Source organism: Adelges cooleyi, unplaced genomic scaffold, assembly GCF_023614345.1.
Source record: "Adelges cooleyi isolate 19-005CV unplaced genomic scaffold, UGA_ACOO_1.1 ACOO_flye_CR_arks_rails_tigmint_CR_PRNA_519, whole genome shotgun sequence".
NCBI lineage: Eukaryota > Metazoa > Arthropoda > Insecta > Hemiptera > Adelgidae > Adelges > Adelges cooleyi.
Genome location: NW_026096208.1, coordinates 1,762,892 through 1,777,311, shown reverse-complemented (window position 1 = coordinate 1,777,311; position 14,420 = coordinate 1,762,892). Strand labels below are relative to the sequence as shown.

Genomic DNA, 14,420 nt, shown 5'->3' with positions numbered 1-14,420 from the left:
AAATTATAAAACATATATTGAATTATTTTTTGAAAAAATGAAACCATGAAAAATGTTGCAAAAGCTAATGAGTACTCCACCTATAATATTTTTGAGATATTTTGAACATGGATATGTTATAGGGATGGTTACAAACAAGAATTTGTGTGGACAATTTTGCGTAGACAAAATATCAGCGTTACATCATTCAATATATTATATTATTATATGACTCTCAATATACTTGTTTATTCAAATCTTATTAGTCAATCTATTTTTATTATGGACCACCTCAAAAAATAATTTCGTTTAGCGATAAGCTCCATAATTATGTACATATTTTATCGCTTAGAATTTCTAAACAATAATTTATGAAATAATGGACAGTCTTAACTAAGCGTGCAAAAAACTTTATTGAAAAATGGCAAATTAATCTTTAATCTTTCTAGATATTATATTAGACATTATATCAGGTCAATAAAAACATTGCTTAAATGGAATTCCAAAATTATTATTCTATTTGTTGCAACTTGTGAGCAAATAAAATACCTGAGATAGCGATATGTTCTATAATTATGTACAGAAGATAACGCTTTATGATTGCTGCAATTAAGTTTAAAGAAAAAAACAATTACTTATGTATTAGTAAAATATGTGGTTTACCTGGAGTTGGCCATAATATGAAAATGGCTAAAAAATAATTAATCATCGTGTTAAACTATGTATAAATATAATTTAAAATGTTGAATCTTTTTTAAAACACTATAAAGAAAACCTTGTTAGCAGATATTGAAATTCAAATATGTAGTTTTATAACAAAAGCTTACAATAATTTTGTTCTACACTTGGTAACATATGTTTTAAAAGAATCATTGTGTTTACATTGGTTGTACGGATTTTTGTAAAGGCGTATAAACATGTTATTATTGTATACTGTTAAGTATACAAAACGTTTTGCGCTATTGTAATAAAACTACATACTTATATTTAATTGTCGATAGGTATCTTTTAACAAACATTACTATACAGTGGTCTACAATTGATATCATATACGTATACAACACTATGCTGATTTTTTTTTTAGCCTATATTATTTTATGGTCAACTCCAGGTAATAAATAATATATTTTATTAACACATAAATAATTTTGTTTCTTTATAAATTAATCGCAGCAACCACTGAGCGATACGTCTTGTTCATAATTATGAGATTTATCGCTAACTAAGGTGTTTCGATGTTTGCACAATAGTAATTATAGACAGACATATAAGTTTTGAAAAAAAAAACAAGCATATTGGAACGGTATAATTAACGGAATTAAACTAATTATATATTGTATATCTAAAATATTTTTAAAATTAAATCAACGGTTCTAAAATATTCAAGTAAAAATACAAAGTTAAATTACCCTAAGGTAGAGGTTAATTTTAGAATTTTATTTATTTTCAAGGTAAAATTATAATATTTTAGACTGAACTCTGATGACTTACTCTTAAAATTATTCATAATAACCATTCTGTTACGCGCGAAAAACTATCATAATTATATTATTTAAAATATTATATAAACAAAAGGTTAAATAATGTAAAATCGGTTAGGTGGATGCTAATTGAAAAATAAATCATCAAACTCGATCTGAATATAACCTGTTTTATTAATTTTATTTAGCATGTTCTAAAATCGATGATGATACCCCGCCTTCGTCTCCCAAAGCAAACAAAAAAGAGCAAATTGACCACACTCACTACATGGTCAGCGACATAGGCAACCTATATCTAAGCGACAGGTATGCGATATGAAATTTGTTCATATTGATTTTGTTTTTTTCAACATTTAGCACGTCTGTTTTGTATATATTTTAAAAATACCATAGCCCAAAACGTAGTCTATTTTGTTAAAACAATAATATGCCATACCTGTTAGTGATGGGAAATAAATCCGGATTTTCTTAAAATCCGTAAAGTCCGGTTTTCGGTTTTCGAAGTTCAATGAAAAAAAATCCGGATTTCACGAAGAATCCGGATTTTACGAAGAATCCGGGTTTAATGATAAATCCGGATTTCAAAATTTGAATTTCAGAAACCGTAACCTGGGTTTAAAGAAAAAGCCAAATCACCGATTTTAAAATTCACAAAGCCATTTTGTAATTACTAATTCAGCAGTACAAGATGACCAAATTGTTCAAATTAGTTGACTTTTAATCCTCTATGAAATGCTATTATCGGAACCCTTCAACTAAATTACCCTAAGTTATATGTTTCTAATGAACTTTAAGTTTCATACATGTAATCTAGCTTAAATACAAAGTAAGTATGCTGTATTACAGTTTACTATTTGTGATATATTGAAAACAATTACCTGTTTAAAAATTTTAAGCTATATTTGAGTAGTTTTTACATGCTTTTCTTTAACTCGCTAACACGTACGTACGTCCGTACGTTTGTACGGACGTACGGATATTTATCTTGCAAAATTAATTTAACCCACTTCCGATGTCGTAGAAGGCTGAAACTTGGCACAGACACTCATCTAGGATGACACTATAATATAATGTTATCATATTGGGACTCGGGCATCCAGGTCGCCCTACACAGGGTCATATGTGGGGGTCATTTCACTAAAATTTCATGTTTTTTTCAAATCTTCTAATATGAATTTAGTAATCTATCCACCAATTATTAAGTACCTTTAATAGGACTAAAAAGTAAAAAATAAAATATATAAAACTTTATTTTTAAAAACATGTTTTTCTAAAAATAAGTAAAATGTGAGCTAAAAAGTAGAAAATAATTTTATTACAAGAACAATTTACCAATCAACTGTAGCAAATTTTATTTAAAATGTTAATTACTTTAAAAACAACCGAAAATTAACTACAGTTTTATATAATGTAATTGGTTCTACTGCTTAACTATTTATATCAAAAAGTGATATTAGTATTATTATTACTTATTTAGATTTAAGACATATACAATATTACAATTCCAGATTGACTTATTTTTTTTTTCCTCATTTATATATATATATATTGTGTTGTGTATTTTTCATATTATTACAACTTATTGCTTTAATCTATTATAAAATTGTCATTGAGACTTATATTTCTAATTACAAAGGTATTATTTAATAATATTTTAACTGACCTGTCCAAATAAATAGTTTTTCAGATGTCGTTTTGGTTGTAGATGAAGCACGATTGCCTGCACATCGTGTTGTATTAGCCTCACGCAGTGAATATTTTAGGTATTTAATTCTTATTTTAAATATTTTATAATTATGATTCTTTTTTTTTTTTTTTGCAGCTTACACATGATATTTTGGCATAAGCTTAGTATTTATTAACCTTATACTTTTTAATATTAATAGTCATAATGTGTATTTTTTTTAGGGTATCTTTTTATGGAAAATTTAAAAAACCCAATGATTTGGAGGTGACAATAAGTGACGCACCAGTTACCTTAATTAAAATAATTCTTAAATACATTTATACTGGTCGAATAAATTTAAGTGCTCTTGAGGTAACCAATAATAATGCATGTAGCTTAGTGAAGAAATATTAAACACATTTTTTTTATTTAAATTTTTAGGGTAGAGAGATTTTCGAATTACTTAAAATTTCGGATTTCTATGGTATATCAAACTTAAAAAATTCACTGCACGGATATTTGCAAAAAAGCATTAATATAGGCAATGTATGTTCGTTCCTTGCTATGACACGATTTTTTCAAAACAGGGATCTCGAAGACGAAACACTTAACTTTATCGACAGCAAATCTTTGAGTGTATTGCGAAAGATAGAATATTTGTCTTTTTCATCCGTAATTGCTTTTTTTCAACGAAAAAATTATGTTGCTGGTGTTTGGTGAAAAGTTAAGAAACAATTTTTAAATTTTAGGATGAACTTCAAGAAATTCTCCATCGTGACACGTTTTATGCTAAAGAATTATTTATATTCCGTGCGGTTTGTCGCTGGATTAAAACGAACCAAGACACCTTGGATCGTGACACTAAAATCAAAGTTTTATCAGTCGTCAGATATCCGTTAATGAGTTCTAAAGAATTGTCAGACGCCAGGAAATCAAAACTGGTTAGTTGGAATATAATTTCAGACGCAATAAAATTTAGAAACACTTGGTCAACAGATAAGCCTCGAATAAGGGCACAGCTAAGTATGCCTGCTGTACAGCAGTACACATCAGTTTGTATTTTGCAAATTATGTTGGTTTTAATTGTTTTATTTTTTAGGACCCAATGAGAATCTGCTTTCTAAATCTCAGGTTATTCTCGTTACTTATCACACTGACAACGATACTTTTTTAATAAGGTTGGAAAAACCATCAACCATAAACTATATTGAATTTGCGCTATGGTATAAACATAATATGGATCATTTGAAGTATGTTCTTAATCAATAAATATTTTTAATTAAAATGGTTTTTTATTTTAAAAAAATGTATATGAATTATCACAACTATATTCCTAGTATTTGATTTTATATACTTTTTTTATAATTTATTACTCTACAATTTATTCGAAATATTTTATACTTTAGGGATTTCTCTTATTATATTGAAGTTTCATTGGAACGGCACGATTGGACACGTGTTGTAGATCATTCAAATTATAATTGCCGATCAATTCAACGTTTGTTTATTCATCCTCGCATAGTTCAGTATATACAAATTGTTGGAACCAAACTTACTGCTAATGCGACTTTTACATCCAGGGAAGTCAAGTACAATACAGAAGATATGCACAAGGTGGAAATAAAAAATGGATTAATCGGTAAGAAATCGTATGAAGTAACTCATTTAAAAAAAAAAAAAAAATAGAATATTTAAATATTTATTTGCCTAATTTATTTATTTCAATCAAGTTCCAAAGTACCAGTATAATGTCACTTCGTATTCTATGAATGCATTTGTAACCCAAGGAGAAAGTGAAAAAGATAGCCAGTCGTTGTTAAAAGTGTATCATAATAAAACGAATGATGTGAAGATTTATACATACCACCTGCTGGAAAAGGGTTGTATAGTGGTTCAACTTGCACAACCATATATACTTGGTTCAATGAGGTAATGTTATAAATATCTTGCAGTTCTTATAGCAATTATGTTTCACTCAAACTCTGCAGTCTTCATTATTATTTCTTTCTCAGAGCATAAATCTCCAATTCGCACAAAATAATATTTATGTATTCTTGCTTTTTTTTTTTAAGTGAATCTGTAGTTATCTGTAGTTCATTAAACGAATAATTAGCAATGGTCATGTAAATGGATGACATTATTATTATTACCATAATTAACAGGTTGCTGCTTTGGGACGGCGATGACCGAGCCTACGGTTACACTGTTGAGGCTTCTGTCAATAACCAGGATTGGGAAATACTTATAAACAAGTCTAAGGAGCTGACACAATCTTGGCAGGTGTTTCAATTTAAACCCAGGCCGATAATCTACATTCGTGTTACTGGCGTTTACAGTTCAGTAGGCAATGTCAGTTCAATTGATATATGTTTTCTTAAAACTTTTTAAAATAATTTATTGTTGTAGGATTTTCGTATTGTATATTTGGAGGCCCCCGCTCAAGTAACTTTAGATTCCAACGATGTTGAAGACGATCGTGCGATAACAAGTGACAGGTTAGTCTTGTCAAATTTGACAACTGCTTTTGTTAGTTTACTATAATGTTCTTTGTTTCTATCATTGTTATGTCGAAAATTGAACGAACATTTTTTTTCAGGAGACCAACTAAACGGTTAAAGCTCCAGTAACAAAATTTGAAATATAACCATAACTTTTCGATAGCTACACCTAAAAATTGTGTAGGTAAAAACTAACTATGTGATTAATAATAATATATTATGTTTTAATACCCAGATTGTATTTTTCATTGGATTTTATTTATTACGCGTTGTTCAATCAAACTTGAACCAAATCCAACGTATTATAATTTATTATAAAGCACATACTATTGACTAGTTATTAAATTTTCTTTTAAATACGTAAAAATGCTACAATATTTTCTCTTATTTGAATTTAAAATTTCCATGATGTAGTCAATAGATAATTTTTGTAATGGTTTATCTTAAAAACATCTAAAATTGGTATTTTTTTTTCGATTTTTCCGAGTACACATAAGAAGCCTCTACACTACTATTTATTGAGGCGCATCGTATAGGACATTTTTACCATAAACTTAACAATGTGCTAAAGATATTAAACATGTATCTATTTTTTTTTAATTTTAATTGAAATATTCTCAGATATAGTAAGTTTAAAGTAGTATGAGTTGTTTTCGACCAAAAACAGGCATGTGTAGAGGCCCCTAAATAATACTTTAAGTAACCTACCTTTGATGGCTTCGATGATGATTATTTTGTCTTGTTGTAACTGATCACCATGTCCTCTTGACAAATTCAACTACAGGTTTTGATTCATACAAGAGTACAACTATAACTATATCTCCTCGCTTATATCTACAAGCTTTAATCATTAAGTCACAAGTTAAAAGGTGAATTTCATCAACTGAATGAAAATTAACTAGTATGTCTATAAATGATTCAGAACTAGCGTGTTCATAGCAAAAAAAACTGATCCAGAACTTGGATATTGCATGGCATTACGTTGAGAGTAACATATACCCTCAATGAGCTTTAGTAACCTTACCTCAGCGTCCTAATAAAATAAGTTGTATCTTTTAGAAAAGTCTTTTGTTTAAATTGCGTAAATTTAGATAATTATTAAGTATAAAGTCTGTCCAAAGGTAGTAAAATGTTTATAATTTAAGTATTTTTTTCATTTATACTTTTAATTGGTTACATTTAAATAGAAAATACAAATTAGTTACAGATAAAAATTGTGCTTGTTATTTGATTATTTTTCTTTATGTTAAATAATAACTATTTTTATTTAAATATTACTCTAATTGTTCACCCCTAGATGTGAACGCATTATATTAAGTATCAACAGTACAGGACACATTAATTGCGAAGCAAACAAGCCAGTCAGCCTCTATGGATTTGTCAATACATTATCATAGGCACAAATAGTCCAAAATATTTGGAGAGATTGTGGTTTAAACAACTTAATATCGAGTAATAACTATTCAGAAATTCCTAAAACATAACACGGCTAATTAAGAACAAAACAATAATAAAAGAGTTGACTTATTAAAAAGCCCCTCAATTATCACATTTATTGTATACAATTTTATATAATTTTACTAAACGCGAAAGCCATAAAATTTAATTGCATTAATCAAATAAAACAAAAACAAATACGCATACAAGAGAAAAAAATCATTCGATAAAAATATTTTTAATTCGTAGCAAGTGTGCAAGTGCAACGAAATCCAAAAGGCTTATATTTCAAATATGGTTACTGGATCTTTAACCGTTTAGTTGGCCTCCTGAAAACAAAAATTGTCGTTAAATTTTTGAAATTATAATGGTATAAAAGAAAAAAAATTATTACATTAACTAAAAATAGCGGTTATCGAATTTGCTGTGACTAACCCGTCATTCGTTACAGCACGATCGACTTCAACGACGTTGGAATCGAATGTTACTTGAGCGGGAACTTCCAAATATATAACACGAAAAACCTACAACAAATAAGTATTATAAAAAGTTTAAGAAAACACACAAATCAATTGTACTCACATTGCCTGCTGCACATTTAACGCCAGTAATACGAATGTAGAGTATCGGCCTGGGTGTAAATTTCAACACCTGCCAAGATTGCGTCAGCTCATCAGATTTATTTACAATTCTCTCCCAATCCTCATTGTCGACTGAAGCATCAACTGTGTAACTGCAGGCATCGTCACCCCGAAGCAGCAACCTGTCAGTTATGGCAATCATAATATTGTCTTAGTTTCATAATGAATAAAAGTCATAAAATGTCCAAATTTTTTTTGCTTTTATTAATTATTAGTAAAATATTTTATTGAATTATTGTTTGCCTTATGTGTGTCTGATCAGCATAGTGAAAATATTGGTATAAAAATTGCAAGATATTTCTACTATTACCTCATTGAACTAAGTATATATGGTTGTGCAAGTTGAACCACTATACCAGCCGATCCCAGCATATGATACGTGTATCTTTCATTTCTAGCTTGACTTTCCTGGTATCTCTCTACTAGCGAACCGTTATTAGAGTTATTTTCACCATTGATTACAAATGCTCTCATATATTCTGAACTGACAATATAACCGAACTTGGGAACTTGATTAAAGTTACAAAATTAGACAAATATAAATTTAAACATTCCACCATTTTTTTTTTCAATATTTAAATATGAGTAACTTCAATCATTTTCATACCGACTAATCCATTTTGTATTTCCACCTTATGCATATCTTCGGTATTGTACTTGACTTGCCAAAATATAAAAGTCGCATTAGCAGTACTTTTGGTTCCGACAATGTGTATATACCGAACTAGGCGTGGATGAAACCACAAACGTTGAAATGATCGACAATTATAATTTGAATGATCTATAACACGGTCCCAAACTTGCCCATCTATTGAAACTTCAATGTGATAAGAGAAATTCCTAAAGTATCGAGTCATACGAATAACTTTTAGAGTAGTGATTTTTATCAAGGTATACAAAATAAAATACAAGAGACGGATTTACGTGAATTCATTAATCTTTTCTTCATACCACATCGTTATTTCGAGAAAATTTATAGTTGTCAGAGTATTCAACTTTACCATATTAGTACCCTCGTAATGATCGGCAGTATCTGGAATTGTCTCAGACTGATAAATAAGATTCTTATTGGGTTCTAAACAACAAAATAATTGAACCCAACATAATTAACAAAATTAAATTCGATGTGTACAGCAAGCATACTTAGACGTTCTTGCAATTTGAGCTTATCTGGTGACGACGTGATCCTAAATTGTATGGCGTCTGAAATTACATCCAAACTAACCAGTGATGATTGCTTAGCGTCAGCCAGTTCTTCATCACTCATTAACTCATATCTGACGGCTGATAGAACATTGATCGTAGTACCGCGATCCAGTTCGTTTTGGTTCTTCTTGATCCAGCGACAAACAGCACAGAATATAACTAATTCGTTTGCGAAAAACGTGTCACGGTGGAGAATCTCTTGAAGATCATCCTAAATATAAAATTTGTTCCTTAACATTTTCACATAACAAGAGCATTTTTTTATTTAAACAAAAAATCCATTACAATTGACAAAAACAGAAAATCCTCAGATTGCAACACATCAAAAGGTTTTTTTTCGATAAAGTTAAGCGATTCGTGTTCGAGATCCTTGTATTGATAAATTCGAGTCAAAGCAAGCAACGAACATACATTGCCTTCGCTAATCTTTTTTTGCAAATACTTGTGCAGTGAAAGTCTTAAGTTTGAAATAACGAAAAAATCCGAAAGTCTAAGTAATTCGAATACCTCTCTATCCTAAAAAAATAAACAGTAAAAAATGTATTAAATCTTTTTTCAATATCCTGTTTTCGATTAAACGGAAAATTTATTTTTAAAGTCCGAACACGTCATACTCTCGACCAAACGATCACACAACCCTAATAAAAATGATATCTATGTCGTTTAACAGCCACTAAATTGTGTCGATTATCCATGTCGTTACCTCAAGATCATTTAAATCCATTCGACCAGTATAAATATATTCAAGAATTATTTTAAATAAGGTAGCAGGCGCTTCACTTATTGTCACCTCCAAACCATAGTTTTCTTTAAAACTTCCATAAAAACGGATCCTAAAAATAATACACAATATTATAACTAACATTAAATTATGGAGTGAAAATATGAAGAAGTATTTCAAAAAATAGGGATCTCATTTTACGTCATACCGAACAAGCAAGTCCAGAAATCATGAAAATTTTATTCGGTGAGCCCAACAACCCGGTTTGAAGTGGAATACCCCATATACAGGGAAATACAGATTTAGTTTATGTCTTACTATCAGATTATAGATATAATAAAAAAAACAATAATACAGTTTTCACCAACCCATGAAAGACTAAGAAAATATACTTAAAGGTAAGAATTAAATACATGAAATATTCACTGCGTGAGGCTAATACAGTACGATGGGCGGGCAATCGTTCTTCATCTACAACCAAGAAAACATCTGAAGACCTGAAAAAGTCACTAGTTTAAAATGGAAAAATAATATGTAAAATCATCCGGGCATATCATATTTTGACACTTTGTCTACTATTTACTTTAAATCAAATTCGAATTATTCGATAAAAATATTGGCAAAACGGGACACACTTACAGCTTACTTTTGCAGGTATGAAATATTATTATAATTTTAACAGAGTGGAATACATTTTTGGTACTGTATCAAAAAAAAAAACTGTATACAAGACAAACGTGCCAAATTATGAAAACAATATAATTATTAGGTACAAACTCGAAACCACATACCTGTCACTTAGATGGAGATTGCTTATGTCCCTGACCAAGATGTGAGTGTCGTCGATTTGTTCGTTACTGAGCGCTTTGGAAGGCGAAGGCGGATAATAATAATCCTCCACGTTAGAACATGCTAAATAAAATTATCAAAACAGCTGATTTTTTGGACGAGTTTGTATGGTTCATAATTCAGTTTTTAAAATTTTAAAATTATCCCCTTATTCAAGGGTTAGTTTATTTTTAATTTTTACTCGAATACATTAGGATTATAGCTCTATCAAATCTAAAACTTAAATTGCAACCTTCATATTAAAAAAAATAAAAATCGTATTTATCTATTCAGATATTTCAACTAAAACTGTAATGACCATAATTTTAGTTGGACTAACTATGTATTTTTTCCGTGCACTATTAATATTACAATCTATACAGCAGATGTGTTACAACATACAGTTAAATAACATCTTATCTCAGTATTTTTTTTAGTTGAGAAATAAATGTATGAATTTGCGAATTGTAAGAGTTCTGGTTATACCAAAAAAATGCCAGTGATATTATTATACAATTTAACGTACTTAGCTATTTTCTAATTAATATAGATACTCTTATGACAATGGCATTCACATGTATGAAGGTTATGATTTTTGTTTTCATTATTACAATATATTCATGCCGCCGGTACACCAGACAACTGAAAATTGACTCTGATTTAAGTTTTTATATTATTTCAATATTGCACCATCTTTTTCTATACTTCATATAATATATTATAAACAAATTATTGAGTTCTTATACGGTGCAAAGTATACTGTAAAGCTATATAAACATGTTCTTGTTGTATGTTAAACACAGATTTAATTCTGACGTCAGACTTTTTGATCATACCAATACAAATAGTTTTTTTTACCTAACCTTGCGCTGCAGATTAGTATTAAAGTATTTTTAAAAAAATGTATATATAATATAATATATGTATACAAGTTTAAGAACGAAGCGATATTATAGAGATAAATCGAAAATTAACTCTGGAAAAATGGAATTATGAAAAATGTTGCAATAAGCTAATGAGTATTTTTGAGGTATTTTGAAAATGGATATGTTAGCCATGTTGTTGTTGGGCTAGTTACAACGAAACATTTGAGTGGATAATGCTTTGTGATTACTGCAATTGAATTTCAAAGAAAAAACAAAATATATTTATCTATAAGTGAAATATATGATTTACCTGGAGTTGACCATGAAATCAAAATGGCTAAAAAGTAAATCATGATCTTGTTAAATTATGTATTAATATAATTTCAAATGTTGAATACTTAATAAAACGCTCTAAAGAACAACTTGCCAGCAGATATTGAAATTTAAATATGTAGCTTTATAGCAAAAGCTTACATTATTTTTCTACACTTAACGACATATGTTTTAAAAGAATCGTTGTGTTTACTTTGGATGTAAGATTTTTGGCAAAGGCGTACAAGTATGTTATTGTTGTACATTGTTAAACATAAAACACAGATTTGAAGCAGAAGTCACAATACCAACAGTAGAGTACCAAGCCAATTAATCTCACTCACTTCTCTATCAGCAACCACTATCTGAGCGACAGGTACGCGGTATTACTTTGTACCTATTAAATATATAATATTTCAATTGCTGGGTTTTCCTCAGTTATACGGCTGATGTTAAACATTACACTTACACAGCTCTTGTTGATCCTGTACATTGAATAAAGATGGTAAATGTATGTGCTTAAAACATGGTTGAAATCTGAATACTAAATACCTAACAATGTACAACAATAACATGTTTACGTACCTATACAAAAAACCGTGTACCATATGTGAACTCAATTGTTAGTATTTTATAATATACCCTATGAAGTGTAGAAAAATATTGTGCAATAATAATGTTCTCAATATCTGTTGACAAGTTTTTTTCTAAGTGCTTTTTAGATAGACTAAAAAATTTGACAACATTTTAACACATAGATCACAAACATGTTCATTTATTTCTTAGCCTTTATCGTTTTAACGTCTACTTCAGGTACATAATAATGTATTTTGCATTGCATAATACTTTTTCACCAAGTTATTTACCATTTTTTGCGTAGGACATTCGAAGGTTAGTCGACGTTTCTTTCCTTCTTTAGAATTTAGCAAATACGAATAAAACGAATTAGCAAATAACAAAATACGTTAGATTGTCGTTTAATTATAAGAAATACACTATTTCTAATCTATTCTACCAGGCTCTTGGATAGTAATTCATCAAATGATATAATTTTTTTTACTAATTCTCTTTTCTGTTACTATTGTTTATCCTAGTTGCTAGCTGCACTAAAACAGGTCACCCACTTGAAGCTTCAAGTTCAGCTGCACCTGAACCTGAACCAAAAACTAAAGCTCAACTAAAAATTGAAGCCGAGGTAATCTAACACCATTAGGTTTTTTAATCAATATCCTGCTGAACCATTTATAATATTAAGTTTAAAGTTTTCTTAAATAGACTTTTGACATTTTTATGTATTTGCTTTGGCGCTTAACGGAAAAATTGACACCATTTACAATCGACAACGACTATCATAGCGAAAAAAATCAGCTGATTTATCTGATAAGATAATAGAGTTAAAAGATATATTTTTACTTTGGAACACAACCAGAAAAATCGACACCGACACCGAAAATGTATCCTTATATATATATCCTTATATCTTAATATCCTTATATATCCTTCTTATGAGGGTGGGAATGGAGATGTTACATTTATGTGGTAGGAGATAGGAGATTAGAGATAAGAGATTAAAGATGAGGCATGGGGTTGGGGTTAGAAATTGGGGCATATATGTTGTATTCACAAAGTTCAAAATAGAAATTAATAATAAATTCAATAATTTAAGGGGCCAAATAAAAACGTATCCCGTGGTGTTGCGGACTCGTACATTTCTTTGTTTTTCTAAGTGTTTTATTTATACGTGTTAGGTAACCAAGTAATGCGTTTTAAACAAAATTCTCAAAAACATACATCTTGTGTAGCCTATACAGCAGTATATGGATTGCTAAAAATACACTTAAGGACAAAAAATGGTCAGTCACAAGTTAAAGTTCGAGCCTGCAGTGCCGTTGAAACGCCGGGACAACATCGTGAGTTCTGATTATACCAACGTCGAAGCGTTCACGCCGTCGTACAACGATAAGTGCATCGATCCGGGTATGTTCCTATTGGTGTCCATGGACTATCAGCGAACGTGGACGATGGAGAAAAATGCGTATCTCAAAACCGTAAACGTGGAAAAGGAAATACCCAAACACTGGACAAGAGGGTACGCTGCCAAACACCAGCACAGGATACCCAGATTAATGTTGCCGGACAAACCCGAGTTCAAAGGGCTAAGGAAATACGCCAACGTCAAGTCTAAACTGTTGCTGAACAGCAAAGCCATGACTTTACAGGAAGCGTGTGCACCGAAGCCGATGGAAACCAAATGGAAATAAACAGCTGTATTACAAGAGCAAATAAAAACGTTAAATTCATTGTTTTTATTCGTTATTTAGTTGTGCAGGAAACAGCTAAAATATGATTAACTCTGAGTAGTATCAATAATTAATGGCGTTTGAACCGACCGTACTTGAAACAAAGTATAAATTAATATATCAGATGAACTATTGTTATTTTAGCCTAAAGGCTTACAATCTACAATTCTTGTCAAAATGAACTAAATATGATTTTAATATTGTTTATTGAGAAATCGTTTTTTATATTGTTATATGACATTTAAGTAAGAATCGTAATTCAATCGTGTGAGTTTATATGATGATTGTTTTAGCACGAAAAATGCATAATTATTACTAATTTGTAAATTATTAGTATCTGTAAATTGAAGCGAAATAAATAATGTATTCTGAATAAAATAATTTTTTTTTAAATTAATTAAGCATAACTCTGTATAAGCTTTGCCTAAATATAATCCGATGTTTTATAGAATTAGACTTTGTATTGGTAAAACATTTTCAGATCA

General features: G+C 29.7%; 2 protein-coding genes across 2 annotated transcripts; one reads left to right on the top strand and one right to left on the bottom strand.

Moving 5' to 3' along the window:
• The first annotated feature begins 1,031 nt into the window (after positions 1-1,031).
• LOC126842442 (BTB/POZ domain-containing protein 9-like) lies at positions 1,032-5,753 on the top strand. The gene is made up of 12 exons (XM_050579457.1): positions 1,032-1,090; positions 1,649-1,766; positions 3,140-3,223; positions 3,369-3,498; positions 3,568-3,798; positions 3,876-4,149; positions 4,226-4,376; positions 4,533-4,765; positions 4,857-5,055; positions 5,289-5,475; positions 5,533-5,621; positions 5,723-5,753. Exons 1-12 carry the CDS (start codon positions 1,045-1,047, stop codon positions 5,751-5,753), a joined length of 1,773 nt encoding a protein of 590 aa, XP_050435414.1. The 5' UTR covers positions 1,032-1,044.
• A 1,514-nt stretch (positions 5,754-7,267) lies between these two features.
• Positions 7,268-8,856, bottom strand: LOC126842373 (BTB/POZ domain-containing protein 9-like). Its single transcript, XM_050579323.1, has 6 exons — positions 8,627-8,856; positions 8,310-8,542; positions 8,013-8,211; positions 7,644-7,824; positions 7,497-7,585; positions 7,268-7,390 (listed from the first exon to the last, which is right to left on the bottom strand). Exons 1-6 carry the CDS (start codon positions 8,704-8,706, stop codon positions 7,360-7,362), a joined length of 813 nt encoding a protein of 270 aa, XP_050435280.1. The 5' UTR covers positions 8,707-8,856; the 3' UTR covers positions 7,268-7,359.
• Positions 8,857-14,420: the final 5,564 nt, after the last annotated feature.

Bases quoted from the DNA above. Each gene is read 5' to 3' on its own strand.
- LOC126842442 (XM_050579457.1), top strand. From the start codon at position 1,045: ATGCTGATTTTTTTTTTAGCCTATATTATTTTATGGTCAACTCCAG. The intron at 3,499-3,567 runs GTAACCAATAAT...TTAAATTTTTAG, and splicing joins TAAATTTAAGTGCTCTTGAG to GGTAGAGAGATTTTCGAATT. The intron at 4,150-4,225 runs GTATGCCTGCTG...TTTATTTTTTAG, and splicing joins TCGAATAAGGGCACAGCTAA to GACCCAATGAGAATCTGCTT.
- LOC126842373 (XM_050579323.1), bottom strand. From the start codon at position 8,706: ATGGTAAAGTTGAATACTCTGACAACTATAAATTTTCTCGAAATAACG. The intron at 7,825-8,012 runs GTAATAGTAGAA...CATAACTGACAG, and splicing joins TATATACTTAGTTCAATGAG to GTTGCTGCTTCGGGGTGACG. The intron at 7,586-7,643 runs GTGAGTACAATT...TATTTGTTGTAG, and splicing joins TTAAATGTGCAGCAGGCAAT to GTTTTTCGTGTTATATATTT.